Source organism: Streptopelia decaocto, assembly GCF_964273445.1.
Source record: "Streptopelia decaocto genome assembly, chromosome: 21".
NCBI lineage: Eukaryota > Metazoa > Chordata > Aves > Columbiformes > Columbidae > Streptopelia > Streptopelia decaocto.
This window is the reverse complement of record NC_138676.1, coordinates 5,512,033-5,537,093: the sequence shown is the minus strand read 5'-3', so window position 1 is coordinate 5,537,093 and position 25,061 is coordinate 5,512,033. Positions and strand designations below refer to the sequence as shown.

Below are 25,061 nucleotides of genomic sequence, written 5' to 3'. Positions count from 1 at the left end.
TCCAGGCTTTCCCTTTCCCAGCCAATGGAGGCAGCGCAGAGGCGGGGCTTCAGCCCACTCAGCCAATCGGAAAAGGACAAGCATCCGAGTGACATCCACCTCAGCCAATGGCGGCAGCGCTCAGGGCGTGCCTCAGGGGGGGGTCCCCGCCGTTCTCCTACTTCCCCTCTTCCTCTTTTCCAGCCATTAGCGGAGGCGCGGAGGTGGTGCTTCAGCTCGCCCATCCAATCGAAAGGGGCAAACAGCTGAGCGACACGCAGACCGCCCAATGGAGACCGCGCGAACGGCACCGTCGGGGAGATCACCGGTCCCCACCGCCATCTTCCTTCCTCCTGCCCTTCTTCCCCTTTTCTATCAAATAGCGGCGGCGTGGAGGCGGCGCTTCACCCCACTCGTCCAATACGAAGGTGGCGTCCAGCCGATTGACACTCACACCGCCCAATGGCGGCGGCGCCAAAGGGAGGGCCGCGTCCCCGGCCGGCTGTTTAAATCCCGGCGACGGTTGGAGGCCGGTAACGGTTGCGGCAGGAGGACAAGACCCTGTCAGGTACTGGGGGAGGGGGCTTGTTAAAAATGTGTAAATCCTGCCACGTACCGGGGGGTAAAAACATAAATCCTGTCAGGTACTGGGGGGTAAAGAGGGGAGGGTGGGCAGGTGTGTGTGTAAACCAGTATAACCCAGTATAACCCAGTATAACCCAGCACAGCCCCCCAGCTGAGGCGACCCCATCCCCTTCCAGACCAGACGGCTTCACGTTTCTTGCATTTTATAAAAAACAGCGCTGAAAAAACGCGATTTTTCCAATTAAAAAAATAAAGCAAAGCCACCTATTCCTGCTGTGGCGCCGCATCCCCATCCACACAAACCCTCTTGGGCGGCTGCTCTGCGCCCCCCGGGTTGTGGTGACCCCTCTTGTTTTCGGGGCCCTGCTCGTCCTTGTCCCCCTGCGTCCCCAACCCGGGGGGCGGTTCGATCCGTCCCCTCCTCACAAAGTGCCGGATTCGCTCCTCCAGCCCCTCGCACTTGGGCCGAGCCAGGAGCGGTTTGTAAACCCGGGATCTGACGCCTTCCACGAACCCGCTGAGCTGGGCGCGGAGCGGGGGGGTCGACTCCCCCCAAGGAGCCGTTTCACCGTCACTTTGCCCTGTAATTAAAAAAAAAAAACAAACCACGCTTTAATTAGGCTAATCTCCATAATTTTTGCTAAGTTGTGGGAAACGGGAGAGGTGCCTGAGGACTGGAGGAAAGCAAATGTCACTGCAGTCTGCAAAAAGGGCGAGAGGGAGGACCTGGGTAACTATAGGTCAGCGTCACCTCCATCCCTGGAAAGGTGATGGAACGACTTCTCCTTGGTGCCATCTCAAGCATATCAGGGATAAGAGGGTCACTAGGGGCAGTCAACATGGCTTCACCAAGGGGAAGTCGTGCTTGACCAACCTCACTGACTTTGCTGAGGACATAAGAAGATGGATGGATGATGGCAGAGCGGTGGACGTGATCCACCTTGACTTGAGTGAGGCATTTGACACAGTCTGCACAGCATCCTCACAGCTGAACTGAGGGAGTGCGGGCTGGATGAGCGGGGAGTGAGGTGACTGCGAACTGGCTGAAGGGAAGAAGCCAGAGAGTCGTGGTCAATGGGCAGAGTCAGTTGATCCTGTATCCAGTGCAGAGCCTCAGGGGGCAGTGCTGGGCCGGTGTTATTCAATATATTCATCAGTGATTTGGATGAGGGAATAGAGTGACTGTCAGCAAGTTTGCTGGTGACACCAAGCTGGGAGGAGTGGGTGACACTGGAAGCTGTGCTGCCATCAGAGACCTGGACAGGCTGGAGAGCTGGGCGGGGAAACATTTAATGAAATAGAACAAGGGCAAGTGTAGAGTCTTGAATCTGGGCAGGAACAACCCCAGGTTCCAGTGTAAGTTGGGGAATGACCTGTTAGAGAGCAGCGTAGGGGCAAGGGACCTGGGGGTCCTGGGGACAGCAGGGTGAGCATGAGCCAGCACTGGGCCCTTGTGGCCAGGAAGCCAATGGGACCTGGGGTGGGTTAGAAGGGGGTGGTCAGTAGGTCAGAGAGAGACCTCATTCACGTTTATCAATATGAAAAGGGGGAGTGTCAGGAGGATGGAGCCAGGCTCTTCTGGTGACAACCAGTGACAGGACAAGGGGCAATGGGTGCAAACTGGAACACAGGAGGTTCCACTGAAAGAGGAGAAGAAACTTGTTGGGGTGAGGGTGGCAGAGCCTGGCCCAGGCTGCCCAGGGGGTTGTGGAGTCTCCTTCTGTGCAGACATTCCAACCCGCCTGGACACCTTCCTGTGTAACCTCATCTGGGTGTTCCTGCTCCATGGGGGGATTGACCTGGATGAGCTTTCCAGGGCCCTTCCAACCCCTGACATTCTGGGGTTCTGTGATTAATTATCCACCCCATTAATTATCCCCCCATCCCCCCCATTTTTAAGCTTTATTTCAAGGTTTTAGCACAAAAATGGCTCTTACGTGCGACGGGAGCGGCGTCCAAGCCACGTAACATGTCGTGTAAAATGTGGGTTTTGACGGCGTGGGCGGCCCAGAGCTGCTGGAGGTGGGAGACGTTGAATTCCTGCACGTCCCGGTCGTAAATCCAGCGGAGATTCTCGAATTGGCAGTCGTGCAGGACAAGGGGAAACTCCACGGCCATGCTGGGGGGAAAGAGGGTTTGAGGTGCTGGGTGATGCTGCGTTTGGCAAAACCAGCACTGTGGTTTATGGTTTAGCGTTAGTGTGGAAAGAAATAGCATTAATGTGGAATGAATTAGTGGTAATATGGAAAGAAATGGTGCTAATATGGGAGTAATAGGGAAAAAAAAGTCATTAGTATTGACAGAAAAGGCACTAATATGGAGAAAAATGGGACTAATATGGACAAAATGGCATTCATATGGACAAGACCAGCACTAATATGGAAAAGAAGAGTGCTAATATGGGCAGAATTAGCATTAATATGGAGTAAATTGGTGCCAATATGGAAAGAAATGGCGCTAATATGGAAAGAAATGGCACTAATAAGGAAAGAAATGGCGCTAATATGGAAAAAATTAACATTAATACAAATAAAATTAGCATTAATATGGACAAAATACGGGAAAAATAGCACTAGATAGCAAAAAATAACATTAACATGGAACAAATGCTGCTAATATGGAACAAACGCTGCTAATACGGAAACGACGGCGTGAACGCAACCCTGTTATTCGGCGTTTTCCACACCTGTACTGCGGTTTGCGGGGGTTTTTCTCCACGTCCAGCAGCTCATCAATGATCTCAGGTCTCTCCATCCCTTGGCCGATGAGGAAGAGCACGGCGACCATGCAGCGCACCTGGTGATAGAGGAACGCCTGCCCCGTCACCTCGAAACACCACAGTCCGAATGGGTCTTCCGGCGACTTTTCGGCCGCCGGCGTCACCGCCGCGCCCAGAACCGTCCTCTGGAAGTTGGTGACGCCGTTGGCCACGTCCATCTTGCAGAAGTTGCGGAAATCGTGCGTCCCCACGTAGCGCTGGGCCGCGCGGTGCATCAGCGCCACGTCCAGCGGCCCGCGCGGGAAGAAATAGCGGTAGGTCCTCTGGAGGCAGCTGAAGCGGGCGCTGAATTCGGGCCCCACGGGGGCCCAGGCCAGCACCCGAATATCGGGGGGGAGCACCCGGTTTAACATGTGGGGGTAGCGCAGCTCGCCCGCCGTCTCGTCGCCGCTCGGTTGCTTCAGGTTGGAGCGCAGATCGAGGGAAATCACCTGGGAAATGAGAAAATGGGATTTAGTTTTGAAGGCCGGAGTGATGTGGGAATCGGTCGATTCATCCTCCTCAATTAGTGGGTTTATTCGTTATTTTTTGGGGGGTTGGGGAGTTAAATTGGCTCTGCTGAGGAAGGGACGGTTCTTTTTAGGGGGGAAGCTGCGGCTTAAAGGGCGTTTGGTTCTCTCAAAAGAGGCGTCTGGAAAAAAATATATGGAAAATATGGGAAGAAATGGCACTAATATAGAAAATATGGTGCTAATGTGAACAGAATTGGTGTTAATGTGGGAAAATTAGGTGCTAATAGGGAAAGAAATGGTGGTAATGTGGACAAAAATGGCACTAATATGGACAAAAATGGAAAAGAAGTGGTATTAATATGGGAAAGAGTGGCATTATTATGGGAAAAGTGGCATTAATATGGAATAAATTAGTGCTAATATGGAAAGAAATGGTGCTAATATGGGACAAGTGGCGCTAATATGGACAAAAATGGCATTAATATGGGCAATATTGCACTATATGGGTAAAATAGCGTTAATATGGAAAAAATAGCGTTAATATGGATATATATGTATAGCATTAATATGAGAAAAATAGCGTTAATGTGCATATATATGTATAGCATCAATATGAGACAAATAGCGTTAATATGGATATATATGTATAGCGTTAATATCAGAAAAATAGCATTAATATGGATATATATGTATAGCGTTAATATCAGAAAAATAGCATTAATATGGATATATATGTATAGCGTTAATATCAGAAAAATAGCGTTAATATGGATATATATGTATAGCGTTAATATGAGAAAATAGCGTTAATATGGATATGTATAGCGTTAATATCAGAAAAATAGCGTTAATATGGATATGTATAGCGTTAATATCAGAAAAATAGCGTTAATATGGATATATATATATAGTGTCAGTATGGGGGGAAATAGCGTTATATATATCCATATTAACGCTATTTCCCCCCATACTGACACTATATATATATATCCATATTATAGTGTCAGTATGGGGGGAAATAGCGTCAGTATGGAAATAATGCTCCTAACACAGTCAAGAATAGGATTAATATGGAAAATATAGCATTACTATGTAAGAAATAAGATTAATATGGGAAGAAATAGGATTGACATGGGAAAAAATAGCATTAATGTGTCCAAACCCCATCACTACTGAGGATTCTGAGGGTGTAAAGCCCCGATCTCCGTGTCCGACCTGTCCGAAGGCGCTGACGCCCTTGTCCGTGCGTCCGCAGCGCTGGTAGCGCGCGCTCTGTCTGTCCGGCACCAGGCGCGTGGTTTGGAGTGCGTGGAACAGCTGCTCCTCCACCGTGTTGCGCGTGTTCTCCTGGCTGGAGAAGCCCTGGTACCCCCAGCCCAGGTAGGCGACTTTGAGCGCCACGTGGCGCCGGCCGTGGGCGTCGAAGTCGAACGGGCGTTTGGGGCCGTTTCGGGGCTTTTTGGTCGGGGTTTGGGGGCGTTGGGGCTTTTCTTGGAGTTGCTGCTGCAGCCGCGTCACCTCCCGCTCCAGCTCCTGCACCCGCTGGCTCAGCCGCTCAACAGCATCGGCCATCGCGCTGCCGCACGGGAAACACAGTTAGTGCATCGCAGACATATGGGATTGGAAAAGTTGTATCGGCATCAATTAATGCTGCTGTATCATCGTCATCAATTAATACTGCTTGTATATCGTCGTCGTCAATTAATACTGCTTGTATATCGTCGTCAATTAATACTGTTATATCATCGTCATAAATTAATTGATGACGATGATATAACAGTATTGATGACAGTGATATAACATAATTAATGCTGCTATGTCATCGTCATCAATTAATGCTGCTATATCATCGTCATCAATTAATGCTGCTATATCATCGTCATCAATTAATGCTGCTATATCATCGTCATCAATTAATAAATGATGATATTATTGCATTTAAACCAACATTATATTATATTATATTATATTATATTATATTATATTATATTATATTATATTATATTATATTATATTATATTATATTATATTATATTATATTATATTATATTATATTATATTATATTATATTATATTATATTATGAATATAAGTAATATTGTTGATGTAATGGCTAATATTATTTCAAAATCAAAACTTTACAAATTATTTTTCAATTAAAATGATTGTTTAAAGTTTTCTTGTTACTATAATAAGAAATATTAATATTACAATAACATTCACTATTACATTTAAATGTAAAAAAATTAAATTACCATTATTTTAAAATCATTTTTAATTAAAAATTAAAAAAATATATTTCTGAACCCCCACAATAATTATTTTTGACCCCCTCGCAATAATTAATTTTGACCCGTCCCAGTAATTCTTTATGTTTGAACCCCCACAATAACTCTCTATTTTGCCCCCCAGGGGCAGCTCAAGCAGCTTCACCTCACATCTTTTATTAATTATTATTAATTTTGTTGCGCTTTTTAATCCCTTCTCCCCCGCAGCTGCACGATCGATCGGCCCCTTCCATGCCCGTTGTTAAACCCAACACCCCCAACCTTGATTTTTATCCACAATAAATTAACTCTGATTTCCTCTTTTTTGTACAGAATCCACCCAATTTGGGGGAAATGATGGCAAGTTTGGGACCGGAGCGGCACAGCTGGGACACCGAGGAGTGGGGACATCCCTGCGCCGCCGCCTCCCCCATTTTGGGGGATTTTCCCCCTTTTCCCGCCGAGCGCACGGGGAGGAAGATGAAGAGGAAGGTTCTTCGGCACGGCCCCGACGGCTCCGCGCAGGTTTGGGACGAATCGCACGACGAGTTTTGGAAAATCTTAGGAAATGAATCCAGCATTTCCGAGGGGGAGATGGAGACGAGCTCGGAGGAGTCGCCACATCGGTGGCACTTTGAGGACAGTCCCTGTGTCACCCCCGGGGATTTCAGCACCCGCGCATCCCCCGTTTCGCAGTGGGGACCCCCCAAATCCTTCATCCCCCCGCGCTTCGACTCGCCGGCTCCTCGCCGAGGCAAAACCGACCCCGTCGCCAAATATTTGGAATATAAACGCGAGTGGGAGAAATTCCCCATCCCGGGGGAGGATCCGCGCAATGGGCTGCGCTGGGGGGTCCGCGAGAGGATGATTTGGCACCCCCCGCCCCCCGAAAAACCACGGCGGCCCCGCGGCCCCAACGCTTACGCCGTCCCCACCGAAAAGAAACGCGCGGCTCTGCGCTGGGAGGTGCGGTGGGACCTGGCGCAGGGGCTCGTCCCCCGAAAATCCACCTCCTGACCCCCCAAAAACGGCGATTAATTAATGGAGACTTTTCCGGAATGTTCTTATTTTGTAAGAATATTTGCTAATTAATCATAACGAGTGTGGTGATTTGGGGGGGGGGGGGGGGGGGGTCATTGCCCGTAACCTGTCACATGGGGGTTTTATTTCTAAGCAAAGTCTTTTGTTAATAAAGCGCATGGGTGGATTCATTATCGCTCTGGGGGTTAATTAATGGCCTAATTAATTAGAACCCCCAAAACCCCATGGCGGGGGGGGGGGGATGTCTCTGTCTCCCATGGGCCCCCTCAAACCCTATGGGGGTGGTCTCTGATCCCCCCCAAAACCTTATGGGAGGGTCTCTGCCCTCCCCTGCCGGGGATCCCCTAAAACTTATGGGGTGGTCTCTGCCCACTCATGAACCCCCAAAACACTATACATGGTTCCTGTCCCCCAAAATCTTATGGGGGACATCTCTGCCCCCTATGGGGCTCCCAGTTCCTATGGGGGTGGCCCCTGTTCCCCAAAGCCTCATGGGGGTCTCTGCCCCCACAGAGACCTCCAAAACACTATGGGGGAGTCTCTGCCTGCTTGTCAACCCCAGGGACCTCCAAATCCCTATGGGGGTGACCCCCCAAAACTGTATGGGGGGGTTTCTGTTCCCTCAGAGAACCCCCAAAACCCTGGGGTGTTCTCTGCTCCCTCAGGGACCCCCCCAACACTTATTAGGGGGTCTCTGTCCTCACAGGCCTCCCCTAAAACCCTACGGGGGGTCTCTACCCTGCCAGTGACCACCAAAACCTTATGGGGGTGGCCCCTGTCCCCCCAGACCCTATGGGGAGGGGGGGGTCTCTGCCTCCTCAGGGGTGCCCCAACACAGGGGGGTTTCTGGCTCCCCATGGACAGCCCAAATCTCTGTGGGGGGGGTCTTTTACCCCTAGCGACCCCCCAAAACTTTATGGGGGGGTGTGTGCCCCCTCAGGGACCCCCCAACATTTATTGGGGGGTCTATACTCCCCCAGGGGTCCCCTAAAACCCTGTGGGGGGAGTCTCTGCCCCCTCAGGGATCCCTAAAACCCTATGGGGGTCTTTTCCCCTCAGGGACCCCCTTCCCCCCCCCCTAAACGCTATGGAACCCCCCAGGGTTCCCCCCAGGGTTCCCCTCAGGAACCCCCAAATCCCTATGGGGGTGGCTCCTGTCCCTCAAAACTCTATGGGGGGGGGGGGTCTGCTTCCTCAGAGATCCCCCAAAACCCTCTAGGGGTTCTCCGCCCCTGCCAAGAGCCCCCCAAATCCCGATGGGGGGTCTCTGCCCCCTCAGGGACCCCCCCAAACACTTATGGGGTGGGGGGGGGTCTCTGTTCCCACAGGGCCCCCTAAAACCCTATGGGGGATCTCTACCCTGCCAGGGACCCCCAAAACCTTATGGGGATGGCCTCTGTCCCCCAAAACCCTAAGGGGGGGTTTCTGCCTCCTCAGGGACCCCCAGCACTTACAGGGGGGTCTCTAGCCCCCATGGACAGCCTGAATATCTATGGGGGGTCTTTTCCCCCTAGCGACCCCCAAAACCTTATAGGGGGGTGTCTGCCCCCGCAGGGGTCCCCTAAAACCCTATGGGGGGGGTTCTCTGCTCCCATCAGGGACCCCCAAATCCCTACGGGGGTGGCCCCTGTTCCCTAAAACTAGAGGGGAGGGTCTGTTCCCTCAGAGACCCCCCCAAAACCCTTTGGGGGTTCTCTGCCCCCCCAAGAGACCCCAAATCCCTATGGGGGGTCTCTGTCCCCACAGCCCCTCACTAAAACCCTTTGGGGGGGGTGTCTCTGGCCCCTCAAGGATCCCTAAAGTCCTATGGGGGTCTTTTCCCCTCGGGGAGCAACGCCAAATCCTATTGGGGCGTCTCTGTCCCCCATGGACACCCTAAATTCCTATTGAGGGGTCTCTGCCCCCTCAGGGACCCCCAAAACCTTATGGGGGTGGCCCCTATCCCTCAAACTCTATTGGGAGGTCTATGGGGTCCTCAGGGACCCCCAACACTTACTGTCGGGTCTCTGTCCCCACAGGTCCCCCCTAAACCCCTATGGGGGGTCTTTGCCCCCTCAGGGACCCCCAAATCCCTATGGGGTGTCCCGTGTCCCCCCTGCCATACCTGCCGCACCGCAGCCGCTCCCACCGCCCCGGAAGTCCCCGCCCCTTCCGGTGCCTCCACCGGTCCTCCCGCCCGTTAGGGGGCGTCACCGCCCCCCCCAACCAGCCAATCCCGTGCCCGCTCCGCCGCGCCGCGGTCCGCCCGCCCGGCAGGCGGCGCCACCCGCGCGAACACTGGGGAAGCGGTCGCCATGGCGGAGGCGGGGGACAGCGGCGGCTGGGCCGAGCGGGTGGGCACCGGGACCCCCCACATTACCCCGGGGCTCCCCCCTCTTTCCCCGGTAACGGACGCTTCTCCCCCGCAGCTCCGCCGAGACCCCTTCGTGCATCGCCGGGGTAAGGGGAGGCCCCGCGCCCCGGGCCGGCCTGCGCCTCACGGGCCGCTCTGTGACCCGCTCTGTGACCCGCAGGAGGATCCGCAGGAGACCGCGGTGACCAGAGGGACGACGAGGAGGAGGAGGAGGAGAGAGGTGGGGCCGGGGGCGGTTTCGGGGGTCCTGGGAGCGTCCTGGGGGCTTTGGGGAGAGTCCTGGGGGGATCTGGAGGGGTCTTGGGGGGCCCTGGGGGTTTATGAGGGTCTCGAGGGGGATCTGGGGTGTCTTGAAGGGTCCTGGGGGGCTCTTGAGAGGATCCTGGGGGGTGTCCTGGAGGTTTCTGAGGGTTTCTGGGGGATCTGGAGGGGTCTTGGGGGGCCCTGGGGATTTCTGAGGGTCCTGACAGGGCTCTGGGGGGTCCTGGGAGGATCCTGGGGGGTGTCCTGGCGGTTTCTGAGGGTTTTGGGGGATCCTGGGGGGGTCTTGGGGGGCCCTGGGGATTTCTGAGGGTCTCGAGGGGGATCTGGGGTGTCTTGAAGGGTCCTGGGGGGCTCTTGAGAGGATCCTGGGGGGTGTCCTGGGGGTTTCTGAGGGTTTCTGGAGGGGTCTTGGGGGGCCCTGGGGATTTCTGAGGGTCCTGACAGGGCTCTGGGGGGTCCTGGGAGGATCCTGGGGGGTGTCCTGGGGGTTTCTGAGGGTTTTGGGGGATCTGGAAGGGTCTTGGGAAGGGTCCGGGGGGGATCTTGGGGAGACCCTGAGGTTTTCTGGGGGATCCTGGGAGGGATTCTGAGGGGTCTTGGGGGATTTCTACAGGGGCCTTGGGGGGTTCTGGGGGTTTCTGAGGGTCCTGGGTGGGTTCTGAGGGGTCGTGGGGGGATCCTGAAGGCTCCGGGAAGGATTTTGAGGGAATCCTGGGGGTCTCTAGTGGATCCTTGGGGGTTTCTGAGGCGTTTTAGGGGTCCTGGGGGGATCCTGAGGGGTCCTGTGGATCTTTGGGGATCCTGGGGGGGTATCTGGGGGCACAGGCGGGCTCTACACCCACTAATTATCGTCACTCACTAATTACTTACAGCTTTCCATGGCTTCCCCAAGAGCGGGGACGTCTGGATACCCCGTATTTGCAGGAAAGGGGCAAAACTCATCACAAAGTCCCTTTTTTAACAGTTTTTCTTCATTTTTCAGTGGATTCGGCGGAAACGTCGCTGCTGAACAAGCTGATCCGCACGTCGCTGGTGGAGTCGAGTCACCACGTGGAGATCCTGCAGCAGGACCCCAAATCCCCCCTGTTTTCCGTCAAAACCTTCGAGGAGCTGCCCCTGTGAGCCTTAAAAAAGCCCCAAACCCACCGTTTTGCCTCAAAACGCCACGTTTTGACGCTCTTCTTTTTAATTTTTACAGGAAAAAGGAGCTTTTGAAGGGCATTTACATGATGGGCTTCAACCGCCCGTCGAAGATCCAGGAGACAGCGCTGCCCATCATGTTGGCGTATCCGTGAGTGCCCGGCGCGCGGGTTCGCCCCCAAAATCAGGGCTTTCGTCCCCAAAACGCTCCTGCTTTCTTTGCTTTTCAGGCCCCAAAATTTGATTGCGCAGAGCCAGTCAGGGACAGGGAAAACAGCGGCTTTTGTCTTGGCGATGCTGAGCAGGGTTAATGCCGCCGAGAAATCCCCGCAGGTAACGTAGGAAAGGGAGAGTTGACGCAGGAAAACAGGGTTTTCTTACCCAAAAATCCTCCAGACGCCGCGCTGGGTTTTGGCCCCGTCTCTGGTTTTAAACCCGCTGAAGAAACAGGTAGGACAAAAACCGTGGCGCCGGCTTAAGGGACGCGCTTTGAGTCGCCGCTTTAAGCCGAGCTTTAGCTTTCCTAAACTTCAGTTTTGCAGCGGCTTAAACCCCCTCATCACCTTGTGATTTAAATCCCTCGTCTTGATTTAAAGGCTGGTTTTAAATAACTTAAACCCAGTTTTAAAGAAATAGAGCGACGGCGGCTTTTTTCTGCTTAAATCCCGCGTGCGACGCCGCAGCTCCCCCCACGTTTCTTTAATGATTTTCCTGCGCTTTTCTCGCCGTCCCTTCAATATATTTCATCAACTCGCACCCCGGCAACACCCCTGGGGTTTTAAACTCTGATTTTTCGCCTCACGGTTCCTTTTCTCTCCCCAAGTGCCTCTGTTTGGCTCCCACCTACGAGCTGGCGCTGCAGATCGGGCGGGTGATCGAGACCATCGGGCGGTTCTGCGCCGACGTGCGGGTGACCTACGCCGTGCGGGGAAACCGCGGTGAGTCCTTTCAGTTCCCTTTTCGCTCTTTCTCGGGTGAGTTTCCACCCCCCCAGGAGCATCACCCTGCTCACGGTTTTAATTTAAACCCTCGACGGGTGGAAGTTGGGTTGAAAAAGGCATAAGATGTGTTTTTCTGGCATGGCAGTGGTGCCAGGCGCCACGCCGGCCGAGCAGATTGTCATCGGGACGCCGGGGACAATGCTCGACTGGTGCTTCAAGAAGAAGTTGGTGGACGTGAAGAAGATCAAGCTGTTTGTGCTGGACGAGGCTGACATCATGATTGACACGCAGGGGCTCTCCTCCCAGAGCATCCGCATCCAGAGGTGAAGATTTGTTCTGGTTTTGGGGGTTTTAATCGCTTTTTAAGGGAGTTTTGGGGCTGGGGACGTGGCTTTTCGCAGAACGGCGGCCGCAAGACGCAAAGAGACACTTTGTTCTCCTTTGAGATGTTGGCTTGGGTTCAGTTTCCATCAAAAGTGACACAAAATCCGCTTAAAATAAATTATCAGGGGCTCTTCTACCAGATCGTCCACATCCAGAGGTTTTCTTTTTCCATTTTTTTAGCCCTTTTTGAGGGAATTTTGGGGCTGGGGACGTGGCTTTTCGCAAAACAGCGGCCGCAAGATGCAGAAAGACGCTTTGTTTTCCTTCGAGCCATTGTGTTGGGTTCTTTTTCCATCAACAATGACACAAAATCCACTTAAATTAAATTATTAGGGGTTGTCCTACCAGAGCATCCACATCCAAAGGTGAAGATTTGTTCCCTTTTTTGAAGTTTTTATCCCTTTTTGAGGGAATTTTGAAGCCGGGGATGCAGCTTTTCACAAAGCGGTGGCAGCAAGACACAGGGAGAAGGTTCTGTTTCCTTCAAGCTGTTGGGTTTGGTTCTTTTCCCATCAAAAGCGACACAAAATCAATTCAAATTACATTATTGGGGCCTCTTCTACCAGAGCATTCACATCCGGAGGTTTTCTTTTTCCATTAATTGCTTTTTAAGGAAATTTTGGGGCTGGGGACGTGGCTTTTCGCGAAACAGCGGCCACAAGATGCAGAAAGACGCTTCGTTTTCCTTCGAGCCGTTGGGTCGGGTTCAATTTCCATCAAAAGTGATGCAAAATCCACTTAAATTAAATGATTAGGGGTTCTCCTAGCAGAGCATCTGCATCCAGAGGTTCCTTTTTTCCATTTATTGCTTTTGAAGGGAAATTTTGGGGCGGGGGACGTGGCTTTTCGCAAAACAGCGGCCACGAGGTGCAGAGAGATGCTTCGCTTTCCTTCGCGCCCTTGGGTTGGGTTCTTCTCTATCAAAAGCACCACGAGATCAGCTTAAATGAAATGACTTTTGCTTTCAAATGGGTCCAAATTGTCTTTTCCCGGCGCAGGGCGCTACCCAAGGGCTGCCAGATGCTGCTCTTCTCGGCCACGTTCAAGGAGAGCGTCCGCGCCTTCGCCGTGCAGATCGTGGCCAACCCCATCGTCATCAAGCTGCGCGAGGAGGAGCTGACGCTCAGCAACATCCGCCAGTATTTCTTCGTGTGCCGCGGGCGCGAGGAGAAGTACCGGGCGCTCTGCAACATCTACGGCAGCATCACCATCGGCCAGGCCATGATTTTTTGCCCGGTAAAGCGGTAAAATCGGGGATATTTTACATTTTGCGATGAGCGAAATTGGGGTTGTTGCGGCGTTTTTGATGTATTTCGCGGCACCGCCGGCTCTGGGGTGGGAAAGTTGGGTTGGGAGCGATGGGGATGACGGCGGGGTCGTGTTTTTGGCAGACGCGGCGCAGCGCGGACTGGCTGGCGCTGGAGATGAGCCAGGACGGGCACCGCGTCGCCGTCCTGACGGCCGAGCTGACCGTGGCCCAACGCGCCGATGTCATCCAGCGCTTCCGTGACGGCAAGGAGAAGGTGCTCATCGCCACCAACGTCTGCGCCAGAGGTAGCGCCGCAAACCCAGACGCATCTTTGGCCAAACCCAACGCGTCTTTGGCCAAACCCAACGCGTCTTTGGCCAAACCCAACGCGTCTTTGGCCAAACTCAATGCGTCTTCTGCTGAACCCAACACGTTTAAACCCAACAACACGTTTATCTCAAAACCCAACGCGTTTTTGGCCAAACTCAACATGTCTTGTGCTGAGTCCAACAGGTTTTCCACAAAACCCAACACGTTTAAACCCAACTACGCTGTTTTGGCCAAACCAAACGCGTTTATCGCAAAACTGAATGCATTTTTCCACAAAACCCAAAATGTTTTTCACCAAACCTACCATGTTTTCAGCCAAACCCAGTGTGTCTTTTGCTGAACCCACCACGTTTATTGCAAAACCCAACGTATTTTTACACAGAACCCAATGCATTTTTGGCCAAACCCAACACATCTTCTGCTGAATCCAACACGTTTTCCACAAAACCCAACACGTTTAAACCCAACAACACGTTTTTCCACAAAACCCAACATGTTTAAACTCAACGACGCGTTTTTGGCCAAATCCAATGTGTTTATCGCAAAATCCAACACGTATTTGCACAAAACTTGATGCGGTTTCAGCCAAACCCAGTGTGTTTTTCCACAAAACCCAACACGTCTGGTGCTGAACCCAACATGTTTTCCACAAAACCCAACACGTTTAAACCCAACGACGCGTTTTTGGCCAAACCAAACACATTTATCACAAAACCCAACGTGTTTTTGGCCAAACCAAACATGTTTATCGCAAAACCCGACACATTTTTGGCCAAACCCAATGCGTTTTCCATGAAACCAAACATGTTTTTCACCGAACACAACGCAGTTTTGGTCAAACCCAACACTGCGTTTTTGGCGAAATCCAACGACGCGTCTTCCCCAAAACCCAACAACGTGTTTTTGGCCAAGCCTGATGTGTTTACTGCAAAACCCAAGGCATTTATCCACAAAACCCAATGCATTTTTGGCCAAACCCAACATGTTTTCCACAAAACCCAATATGTTTAAACTCAGCAATGCGTTTTTGGCCAAACCCAACGCATTTATCACAAAACCCAACACGTTTTTCCACAAAACTCAACACGCTTTCTACCAAAGCCAACACGTTTTCCACAAAACCCAACGCGTTTAAACCCAACAACGTGTTTTTCCACAAAACCCAATGCGTTTTCAACCAAACTCAACACATTTTCAGCCAAATCCATCCAACGTGTCTTATGCTGAAACCAACATGTTTTCCACAAAACCCAATGATGTGTTTTTGGCCAAACTCAACAGCATCTTGTGCTGAACCGAACACATTTTCCACAAAACCCAACACGTTTAAACCCAACAACGTGTTTATTGCAAAACCCAACGCGTTTTTCCACAAAACCCAACGCGTTTTTTGGCCAAACCCAACACGGTTTTCCACATTTATCACAAAACCCAACACATTTTGCACCAAACCCAACGTGTTTTCCACCAAACACATGCTTCCCAACCATTTTTTTTGCCTTTTTTCGCTCTTTTCCTCCCCAGGCATCGACGTGCAGCAGGTGACCGTGGTTGTGAACTTCAGCCTCCCCACGGACCAGAAGAACCAGCCGGATTTCGAGACCTATCTGCACCGCATCGGGCGCACGGGCCGGTTCGGGAAACGCGGCATCGCCTTCAGCATGGTGGAGAGCGGCGACGTGGGGCTGGTGCTGCTCATCGAGAAGCATTTCCGTGAGTTTCCGCCCAAATCCAACGTCTTTTCCACCTTCCGGCCCATTTTTCGGGGTATTTTTTAGCCCAGACAGCTGAATTTTCACTGAAACAACCCACGAGGGTGCACATCGATTGGGGTTTTTTTCTGCGTTTTCCCCGTTGCTCAGTGGATGAAATTGCGCAGGTTTTTCCCCGAGATCAAATAGTGGATTTTCACGCTATTTTGACAAGATTTTGCCCACACCGGTGGCTTTTTGAATTATTAGGGTGCAGAAAACCACGTTGCATCCTCAGCTTTGCCCACAGAGCCACCAAACTCACAGAATCCCAGAATGTCAGGGGTTGGAAGGGCCCTGGAAAGCTCATCCAGGTCAATCCCCCCATGGAGCAGGAACACCCAGATGAGGTTACACAGGAAGGTGTCCAGGCGGGTTGGAATGTCTGCACAGAAGGAGACTCCACAACCCCCTGGGCAGCCTGGGCCAGGCTCTGCCACCCTCACCCCAACAAGTTGCTTCTCCTCTTTCAGTGGAACCTCCTGTGTTCCAGTTTGCACCCATTGCCCCTTGTCCTGTCACTGGTTGTCACCCAGAAGAGCCTGGCTCCATCCTCCTGACACTCCCCCTTTCCATCTTGATCCCCAGCAATGAGTCCCCCCTCAGTCTCCTCTTGTCCAGCTCCAGAGCCCCAGCTCCCTCAGCCTTTCCTCACACGGGAGATGCTCCACTCCCTCCAGCATCTTGGTGGCTGCGCTGGACTCTCTCCAGCAGTTCCCTGTCCTGCTGGAACTGAGGGGCCACAGCTGGACACAAGATTCCAGGTGTGGTCTCCCCAGGGCAGAGCAGAGGGGCAGGAGAACCTCTCTGACCTACTGACCACCCCCTTCTAACCCACCCCAGGTCCCATTGGCTTCCTGGCCACAAGGGCCCAGTGCTGGCTCATGGTCACCCTGCTGTTCCCAGGACCCCCAGGTCCCTTTCCCCTACGCTGCTCTCTAATAGCTCATTCCCCAACTTATACTGGAACCTGGGGTTGTTCCTGCCCCGGTGCAAGATTCTACTCCTTGAAATTTAAATTTAATTTTATTGTCCTTTAAATTAAAATGCGGGATGAAAATACGAGTGATGAACCCCCCGAAAACCTGCATTTTGCTTTTTAATGCCTGTTTGCTTTGGTTTTCGCCCCATTTGTGCCAAAAAAATATCAATTTTTGTCTTTTTCAGAGACCAAGATCAAGCAGCTGGACCCGGAGAACATGGACGAGCTGGAGAAGCTCGAAAATTGAGTTTGCGATGGGGATTTGCTGCTTAGAAATCCCAGTTTTGGTTCAAAACAGAAAGAGAAGACCTCCCGGTTTTGTGCTTTTAACTTCCAGGTGTTTGGGTTTGTTGTGATGTGGGGGTGAAACCCTCAGATGTAATTAAAGAATTTATAATTATCAGTGATTATCGTCCTTGGGTTTGTTTTGGGGTTTATTTCGGCGGGTTTTGTAGCATTGAAGGATCCCCCGAGGGGCTGAATGTGCTCAGAGAATAGAAACTTCCCCCCTCAAAATAGAAAACGTGCCCCAAAGAAACCAAAAAGCAGCTCTAGGTGACCAGTTTTAACCCATTTTGGCCATTTTAAGCCCCAAAAAACCTCCTTGATGTTCAACGTTAACGGTGTGGGTTTTCTTAATGAGGAATTAATTGTAATTAAGGAATCGGTGACGAGGAGGAGAGGGAATTTTTGCTTTGGCTGAGGGATTTGAGCCGTTACCCCCATGAATATTTGATGCGGGGGATGAAATATCAAACCCCGGTGGCTTCCCCCGGTGCCCAAACATCCTGTTTTTGATCATCAGCAGCGAATTTGCCCCTTTTTCACCCCCAAAATAAGCGGGGGGATACATTTCAGGAATAAATCCTCCCCCGGGAGCGAGAAGAGGGGACATTGTCACTTCTATGATGAGCGTGCGCGTCCTCAGCCCTCAGATTTAACTGGGTGTTGGGTTCCCCCTCCCCGCGATGGGTTTATTAATAATTAAGGATTAATCAGGGCTGGGCTTAATTACCGGGGGGGTAACCGGAGAGAGCGCAGCGCTGCTTGGGGGGGACACGGTGACATGGAGCGCAGGCGGGTGGCATCAGCACCGCGCTGTTGGGGACCCTGGATCCTGTGGCTGCTGCCGGCGCTGGCGGGGGGTGAGTGGAGCCCCAAAACCCCTTGAAATCCCCCCAAAAAACTGGAGAGACCTGAGCGACTCGTCCCCCCGCAGGTCAGCACCCGCCAGGTGGGGACAAGGAGGTGACGGTGACGGGCGTGCGGGGCCGAGCGGTGGAGCTGAGCTGCGGGACGGGGCCGGTGGAGCCCAGCGTTGTGTTTTGGAGCTTCGCGCCGGGGGCGACGTGGCCGCTCGTGGCCACCGGGCCACCCCGGGCGGTGGCCGCGAGTCAGGGCAGGGAGGTGACGGTGGCCCCCGGCGCGGGGACGCTGGGGCGGGTGACGCTGCGAGCGGGGACGCTGGAGCTGCGGGAGCTGCGGGCGGGAGCCCAGGGCCGGTTCCTGTGCCAGGGGCTGTTCCCCGAGCGCGGGCGGCAGCGCCTGGGCTACCACAGCGTCCTGCTGCGCGTCCTCGGTGAGTCGTGGCCACCGCGTGGCCGGTACTAGCCAGGGTAGGGCCCTGCTAGGCAACCAAGGGTTCCACTAGCCAAGGTAGGGCACCGCTAGCCAAGGAAGGGCCCCACTAGCCAAGGTAGTGCCCTACTAGCCGACAAAGGGCCCCAGTAGCCAAGGTAGGGACCCACTAGCCAATGAAGGGTCCCACTAGCCAAGGTAGGGCCCCACTAGCCAAGGTAGGGCCCCACTAGGCAAGGAAGGGCCCCAGGAGCATAGGAAGGGTCTCACTAGCCAAGGAAGGGCCCCACTGGTCAACAAAGTGTCTCACTAGCCAACAAAGAGTGTCATTAGCCAAGGAAGGTCCCCACTAGCCAACCAAGGGCCCCAATGGTCAACCAAGGGTCTCACTAGCCAACCATGGGCCCCAATAGCCAGTGTAGAGCCCCACTAGCCACTGAACAGCCCCACTAGCTGAGGTAGTCTCCCATTAGCCAAGTTAGAGCCCCACCAGCCAAGGTAGAGCCCCACTAGCCAATAAGGGCTCCACTAGCCAACGTAGACCCCCCCCACTAGCCAATGTATCAGCCCACTAGTCAAGGTAGGGCTCCACTAGTCAACAAAGCTTGCCACTAGCCACTATGGAGCCCCCCTAGCCAACAGAGTAGCCCACTAGCCAACCCAGCACCCCAGTTCCCAGCCCCACCTCCTTGCCCACCCCAGCATCCCACCTGCCCAGTCCTGCTCTCACTAGCCCACAGGTGGCCACCCTGGCCAGTCCCCACGCCCACAGCCAGGCCACCTCCTCACTAGCCCACCCACCTTCTTACTAGCCATCTCACTAGCCAATAAATAGTCTGGGCTGGAGATGTCACCCCGGGTGGGAGAGTTTGGGTGGCCACTGACGTTTGGTTGGCCGCAGTGCCAGTCTCCAAGCCCTTCGTGCGGCCATCGGCGGCGGCGGTGGCCGAGGGGACAGCGGTGGCCCTGAGCTGCGCCGTGCGGGAGGGGACGGAGCCACTGAGCTTCTCCTGGCAGCACCGTGAACCCCGGGGAGGTCCCTCGGTGTCACCTCCCCTGGGGACAGTGGGCGCCAGGGCGGAGCTGAACCTGGCGCCGGCCAATCGGAGCCACCTGGGCTGGTACGTCTGCACCGTGGGCAACCAGGTCAACAGCCAGGCCAGCGAGCCCGTCTACCTGGACATCGTCTGTGAGTGCCCGAGGGGGGACAAAAGGGGAGGGAGATGCCACCAGGGCCACCATGGGGCAGCCATGGGACATCTATGGCCAGCATGATGCCACTATGATGGCTCCATGGCCGCCGTGGCATGTACATGGCCACCATGATGCCACCATGGCCACCATGATGCATCCATGGCCACCATGGGACATCCATGGCCACTATGAGACATCCACAGCTACCACGATGCTTCCATGGCCACCACGGTGCATCCATTGCCACCATGTGACATCCATGGCCACCATGATGCCACTGTGATGCCTGGTGGCCTCCATGGCCACCAGGATGTACCCATGGCTACCATGGCATGTCCATGGTCACCATGTACCCAGCCAACATGATGTCTCCATGGCCACCATGGCATGTCCATAGCCACTATGTGCATGGCCACCAAGCACCCTTCCACCATGATACATCCATGGCCACAACGGAATGTCCATGGCCACCACGATACCTCCGTGGCCACCATGGTACATCCATGGCCACTATGATGCCTCCATGGCCACCATGGGACATCCATGGTCACCTAGATGCCACCATGATGCCTCCACAGCCACCATGATGCTTCTATAGCCATCATGCTACATCGATGGCCACCACGATGTCTCTGTGGCCATCATGCTACATCCATGGCCACCATGATGTCTCCGTGGCCACCATGGTACATCCATGGCCACCATGACACATTCATGACCACCATGATGCCTCCATGGCCACCACAGTACATCTATGGTCACCATGATGTCTCCATGGCCACCACAGTACAGCCATGGCCACCATGATGCCTCCACGGCCACCATGATGCTTCATGGCTATCATGCTACATACATGGCCACCACAGTACAGCCATGGCCACCATGAGGCCTCCACGGCCACCATGACGCTTCATGGCCATCATGCTACATACATGCCCACCACAGTACATCCATGGTCACCATGATGTCTCCATGGCCACCATGGTAGATTCATGGCCACCACAGTGCCTCCATGGCCACCACGATGTGCCCACAACCACCATGCTGGCCCCTTTCTCAGAAGGCTTCACATCCCAGTTCCCCACCAGCAGGAGGACACCCCAGGGACCAACACGTCCCCTCTGTGGGGCCACCCCGGTGACCGCGCGTCCCCATGTCCCCGCAGATGGCCCCGACGCGCCAGCCATCACAGTGGAGCCCTTCTCCCCTGAGACCGGGGGCTTCTCGGCGGGCGAGCGGGAGGACGTGGTGCTGAGCTGCCGGGCGCCCTCCAACCCCCCCAGCCGCTACGTCTGGCTCCACAACGGCTCGCAGGTCCACGTTGGCCAGACCTACGTCATGGCGGCCATCGCCCGCGCCCAGGCTGGCACCTACACCTGCCTGGCTGAGAACCCCCACCTGCAGACTCGCACCCAGGCCAGCGTGGTCCTCACCGTCTACTGTGAGTAACGGGGCGGGGAGAGGGGGGACAGCTGGGGCCACCATGGACCTGGTCACTGTGACGCCTCCATGGCCACCATGGGACATCCATGGCCACCATGACATCTACATGGATACCGTGGGACACCCACGGCCACCATGACATCTCCATGGCCACCATGGTACATCCATGGCCACCACGTATGTGGCTACCATGATGCTTCTTTGGCCACCATACATCCATGGCCACCATGACATGTCCATGGCCACCATGATGTTTCCATGGCCACCATGGTACATCCATGGCCACCATGACACGTTCATGACCACCATGTTGTGGCCATGGCCACATGGCCAACATAACATGTCCATGGCCATCATGATGACTCCCATGGCCACCACAGTACATCTATGATCACCATGATGCCTCCATGGCCACCACAGTCCCCCCAGCCAAGACTGAGCAAGACAACTCCCCGGTGAGGCCGTGGGTACCAGGGACACTTTGGGGGGTGTCACCCCCTCCACCCCCCACCCCACCCCACCCCACCCCACCCCGTGGTGCCACTCTCTGCAGACCCCCCCGCCGGCACCCCCAGCTGCTCCGCCACGGCCACCGCCGACCTGCGGGCTGTGGCCCTGCGCTGCCACTGGCCCGGGGGCTTCCCACTGGCAGAGCTGCGCTGGGTGGGCCTCGTGCCCCCCGGGGACAACGAGGAGGTGACAGGGACAAGCGTCTCCATGGCCACCAGCATCCAGCCCGGGGCAGCCACCAGCAATGGCAGCTCCTTCTCCTGCCTGGCGTCCCACCCGGCGCTGCCGCGAGGGGCCGTGTGTGGCATCACCCTCTGTGAGTGTCCCCAAAAATGTCCCTGACCCCCCCGCCACATGAAAGCCACCCCAGGTGGCTCTACAATGGGGGTGTCACCTTTTTGGGGGGGACACTTTGGCACCTCTCCCCGGCGCAGGGGTCCCAGCTGGCGGCCCCTCCTGCGTGGTGGCGGCCACCAAGGGTGACGAGTACGTGATGCTGCGGTGCCGCTGGGAGGGGGGGACACCGGCGGTCACCCTGCGCTGGCGGGACGCCGGGGGACACTTTTTGGGGGACCCCTCGCCTTCCGTCGCTGTCCTGGTGCTGAGCACTGGCGACAGCTTGCGGGGTCGTGATTTCATCTGCGCCGCCGCACACCCACTCCGGGCTGGCGGCGCTGAGTGCCGCCTGCGCTTGGGTAAGCCCTGTTTGTCCCCGTTGCCCCATGCCCTGTCACCGTGGGGCAGCACGTCCCTATTGTCCCCCATTTCTCAGATGTCCCCGCGCTGGAGGCAGAGAGCAGTGAGGTGGTGGTGCTGGAGGGCGATGAGGCGCGGCTGGCATGCCGGCGGCACGGCGGGGACAATTTGGGCGCCACCATGGCATGGTACGACCCCAGGGAGCGGGAGGTGACAGCGGGGATGGCCACCAAGTACCATTTGGAGAGGGGTCGAACGTGGCTCAACCTCACGGTCGCCGACGCCGAGTGGCCGCGGGACGCCGGCACCTACCGCTGCGCCGCCGCCAACACCGTGGGCAGCGCCAGCCTCGCCGTGCGCCTGCGCGTGGAACGTGAGTGCAGGACGGGTGGCGGGTCCCCAAGGGGGTGGCGTTTTGGGGTGTCACCCCCGTGCTGTCCCCACAGGGTACCCGGCGCCCCCCAACGTCACCATCAGCAAGCTGCGGTACACACGGGCGCGCACCGAGGTGCGGCTGCAGTGGCGGACGCACGGCACCGGGAATCTCACCGGCTTTGTGGTGCAGCGGCGCCCGGCCAAGAAACTGCCCCGGCGGGTGGCCGGGCTCTGGGAAACGGCCGCCGGTGACATCGAGCCCGAGTCCCGCGACCGGCGCCTGGGTGGGCTGGACCCGGCGGTGCTCTACGCTTTTCGGGTGCTGGCCGTCAACCACCGCACGGCCGGGCACCCCTCGGAGGTGCAGACACCAGGTGAAGTTGTGGGGGGGATGCACTGGAGTGTGGAGTCATCAGTAGGTTTCAGAGTGAACAGGCACAAGCTCCCACCTCTCTGGGCTCCACCCATCCTTGTGCTGGGTGCTGCTTCCTCTCCCACTGTGCTGCTCACACGTGGGTGCTTCATTACCTAATTACCCCCCGAGGTAATAAACACTAGAATTACCCCCCAGGGTAATTAGCCGGGCTAACGAGCGGCCGCTCTCTTCCAGCCGAGCCGCCCTTCGAGGCCTACCCAGCGGTGACGGGTGCGGCGGTGGTGGGGATGCTGGTGGCCACCGCCGCAACCCTCCTGGCTGCACACTGCATCGCCCGGCACCGCAACGCCCTCCCACGTGAGTGCCGGGGCCAGGGGGGGCGGTTTGTCACCCCCCGGCCACCCGCACATCACATCCGTCCCTCTGTCTGTCCCCAGGGCTGCACGACCTGCTCTTCCACACGTGAGTGTCCGAACCCCCTCGTGTCACCGTGCCCCGGCACCGGTGACACCCCCGTGTTGTCTCCCTGCCAGGGCTGGTGCGCAGGAGCCGGTTGGTGTGCCGGACGACGCCGAAACCGCGGCGAGGACGGAGGACGGAGCGGGAACGGCACCGGGTAACAGCACCCGTGGGCTGAGCCACCCGCCCTGGTGACACGGTGCCCGCCCGGTGTCACCGCAATGTCCCCCCATTGCAGAGCCTCCCCCAGACACCAGCGCCGAGCCACCGGTTAATGGCACCAGCACCGAAACAGCGACACCGTGACCCCAAAGGCTTTTCTGCTTTATTCTTCCCTTCTTATCCCCCTTGTCCCTTCGTGTCTCCCAACGTCAAGACTCAGCAGCTGGAAGAAAATCGGGGATAAAACGGATCCGGCACAAAAATTTGGGGCTGGTGGCAAAGGGGGTTTTGCTCTTTTACACTATTTTAAAAGGTAAAGCCTTTTTCACCCCAAAACGGGGGATACAGCCCAGGTGGTGAGAAAGGCGGGAGGGTTTTCTTCATCAAATCGCCCCCAAAAAATAAAGAACTCAACCCCCAAACCCTGAGAAAAACATGTTATTTCCAAATATATTGAATTTTGAAATCAATATTACAGTTTCTTGAGTGTCAAATGTGATAAAGTGGAGTGTGCGGAGGGGTTGATTGAAGCGAGGTGGCTTAAAAATGGGGTTAAATGGCAGCATTTGGGGAAAATGAAATAAAAGCCAACCTGTGGTCTTGAGGAGGAGAAAATCCAGTAAGGGCAAAGCCAGGCTTAGGGGAGTGGCCAGGCAAAGCCGGGCTTAGGAGGAGATAAATGAGGAGGGAGGAGCAGGCGTAGGTGGTGTCGAAGTTTATGGGCGTGAGGATATTCAGAATTCAATGGGGAGGTCGCATAACCCTAAAAGAAAGGAAAACAATTAATATATTTCTAAATAACGCAATAAAATAGAAAAAAATAAATGCTAGAACACTTAGAACAGCTCATGGAGATGGTGCTGCCAAAGCAGATTGTTCGGGGCTTTAGAAACAGCCATTTGTTGTATTTACAAGAAAAATAGACAGAAAAACACAGCGATACTCACATTACACCATTTCTGAGGGGCCGGGCAGGTGTTACACGACGTGTTTGATTTCCGAGCCATAATATTCCCTCAAACTGTGCAATTAAAAGCGAAGTTAAACTGGGTTTTGTTCTTCGAGCTGCGACGGGCTGGATTTTCATCCATGCTTCTGCGAAAATAAAGGTTAACGGACACCCAAAGGGCATAAAAAGCCGCCAAAACACACTTTGCTGCTCAAACCGTGTTGCAGATTCAGCCAAAGTTGAGTTTTCTTATTTATTTTCTTGTTTTCCCACTGGGTTTTGCCCCGAAAAAAACAAACAAACAAAAATATCGAGTACCATGATGTAAAAATAGTAAAAATCGGACCCGTTTGTTAAATCCATGTATCGGATTCTTCTGGCTGCGGAAAACACACTCGGGATTTCCCATTGTTCTTTATATTATGACCTTTTTTTTTATACACATAACCAGGCTAGTTTCGCGGCAAAAAAAAATAAAATTCAAGGCATAAATAATATAAAAAGGCGACAATTTTGAAAAAAAAATAACAAAAAACATGATACATTCATATGACGCGACTACAAAAAATAAATAGTGAGTCTCTGTGTTTCAGTTCCCATCCCTCCATCACTCCTGTGCGAGCCGCTGCAGTCCCGGGCGGGTTCGGGGACGTCCCGGGGGGACGTGCTCAGGTTTCCTGCAGCTGCCGCGCGTCCCCGGGGCCGGCGGGGGGGAAACTCCAGGCCGGGGAGCGCGGGATCAACGGGGTCCAGCTCAAAACGCCGCTCGGGGCGGGGGAGTGAGCGCAGGGGTCACCTGTGGAGAGAGCGCGGGGGTTAGTGC

General features: G+C 54.6%; 5 protein-coding genes across 10 annotated transcripts in view; 3 read left to right on the top strand and 2 right to left on the bottom strand.

Moving 5' to 3' along the window:
• The first annotated feature begins 217 nt into the window (after positions 1-217).
• Positions 218-7,209, top strand: HYLS1 (HYLS1 centriolar and ciliogenesis associated). Its single transcript, XM_082070259.1, has 2 exons — positions 218-547; positions 6,395-7,209. The coding sequence occupies exons 1-2, from the start codon at positions 269-271 to the stop codon at positions 7,076-7,078; spliced, it is 963 nt and encodes a 320-aa protein (XP_081926385.1). The 5' UTR covers positions 218-268; the 3' UTR covers positions 7,079-7,209.
• PUS3 (pseudouridine synthase 3) lies at positions 753-9,242 on the bottom strand. The gene is made up of 5 exons (XM_082070255.1): positions 9,207-9,242; positions 5,011-5,371; positions 3,251-3,774; positions 2,502-2,683; positions 753-1,145 (listed from the first exon to the last, which is right to left on the bottom strand). The coding sequence occupies exons 2-5, from the start codon at positions 5,365-5,367 to the stop codon at positions 829-831; spliced, it is 1,380 nt and encodes a 459-aa protein (XP_081926381.1). The 5' UTR covers positions 5,368-5,371; positions 9,207-9,242; the 3' UTR covers positions 753-828.
• A 141-nt stretch (positions 9,243-9,383) lies between these two features.
• Positions 9,384-16,896, top strand: DDX25 (DEAD-box helicase 25). Of its 4 annotated transcripts, XM_082070236.1 has the most exons (12): positions 9,394-9,435; positions 9,511-9,541; positions 9,616-9,675; positions 10,702-10,837; positions 10,918-11,010; positions 11,090-11,192; positions 11,683-11,797; positions 11,946-12,123; positions 13,183-13,420; positions 13,576-13,738; positions 15,288-15,476; positions 16,682-16,896. In XM_082070236.1, exons 1-12 carry the CDS (start codon positions 9,397-9,399, stop codon positions 16,741-16,743), a joined length of 1,407 nt encoding a protein of 468 aa, XP_081926362.1. In that variant the 5' UTR covers positions 9,394-9,396; the 3' UTR covers positions 16,744-16,896. The 4 variants fall into 4 exon arrangements, with proteins under 4 accessions (XP_081926363.1, XP_081926361.1, XP_081926362.1 ...); XM_082070237.1 differs by lacking the exon at positions 9,511-9,541 and having other exon boundaries at positions 9,384-9,486; XM_082070235.1 differs by having other exon boundaries at positions 9,387-9,541.
• A 666-nt stretch (positions 16,897-17,562) lies between these two features.
• On the top strand, positions 17,563-23,305 carry VSIG10L2 (V-set and immunoglobulin domain containing 10 like 2; the record flags this gene model as incomplete). The annotated part of the gene is given in 10 exon segments (XM_082070413.1): positions 17,563-17,641; positions 17,716-18,075; positions 18,976-19,263; positions 20,434-20,709; positions 21,265-21,537; positions 21,656-21,981; positions 21,984-22,290; positions 22,364-22,666; positions 22,903-23,025; positions 23,202-23,305. Coding segments are annotated over 10 exon segments (2,439 nt in total).
• A 172-nt stretch (positions 23,306-23,477) lies between these two features.
• Positions 23,478-25,061, bottom strand: part of CDON (cell adhesion associated, oncogene regulated) — a 44,854-nt gene continuing 43,270 nt past the window's right edge. For all 3 annotated transcript variants that reach the window (XM_082070252.1, XM_082070254.1, XM_082070253.1), the window contains 2 exons: positions 24,237-25,034; positions 23,478-24,052 (listed from right to left, as the gene is read on the bottom strand). In XM_082070252.1, the coding sequence (XP_081926378.1) occupies positions 24,907-25,034 (128 nt within the window). In that variant the 3' untranslated portion in view covers positions 23,478-24,052; positions 24,237-24,906. The remainder of the gene's footprint in view (positions 24,053-24,236; positions 25,035-25,061) is intronic.

What these genes read in the sequence shown, in the direction of transcription:
- HYLS1 (XM_082070259.1), top strand. Translation starts at nt 269, where the DNA reads ATGGAGACCGCGCGAACGGCACCGTCGGGGAGATCACCGGTCCCCACC. An exon ending in GGAGGACAAGACCCTGTCAG is followed by an intron (nt 548 to 6,394) that starts GTACTGGGGGAG and finishes TTTTTTGTACAG; the next exon opens with AATCCACCCAATTTGGGGGA.
- PUS3 (XM_082070255.1), bottom strand. Translation starts at nt 5,367, where the DNA reads ATGGCCGATGCTGTTGAGCGGCTGAGCCAGCGGGTGCAGGAGCTGGAG. An exon ending in GCGTCAGCGCCTTCGGACAG is followed by an intron (nt 3,775 to 5,010) that starts GTCGGACACGGA and finishes CTCATTTCCCAG; the next exon opens with GTGATTTCCCTCGATCTGCG. An exon ending in GGACGCCGCTCCCGTCGCAC is followed by an intron (nt 1,146 to 2,501) that starts GTAAGAGCCATT and finishes TTTTAATTACAG; the next exon opens with GGCAAAGTGACGGTGAAACG.
- DDX25 (XM_082070235.1), top strand. Translation starts at nt 9,397, where the DNA reads ATGGCGGAGGCGGGGGACAGCGGCGGCTGGGCCGAGCGGGTGGGCACC. An exon ending in GGAGGAGGAGGAGGAGAGAG is followed by an intron (nt 9,676 to 10,701) that starts GTGGGGCCGGGG and finishes TTCATTTTTCAG; the next exon opens with TGGATTCGGCGGAAACGTCG. An exon ending in CGCCGTGCGGGGAAACCGCG is followed by an intron (nt 11,798 to 11,945) that starts GTGAGTCCTTTC and finishes CTGGCATGGCAG; the next exon opens with TGGTGCCAGGCGCCACGCCG.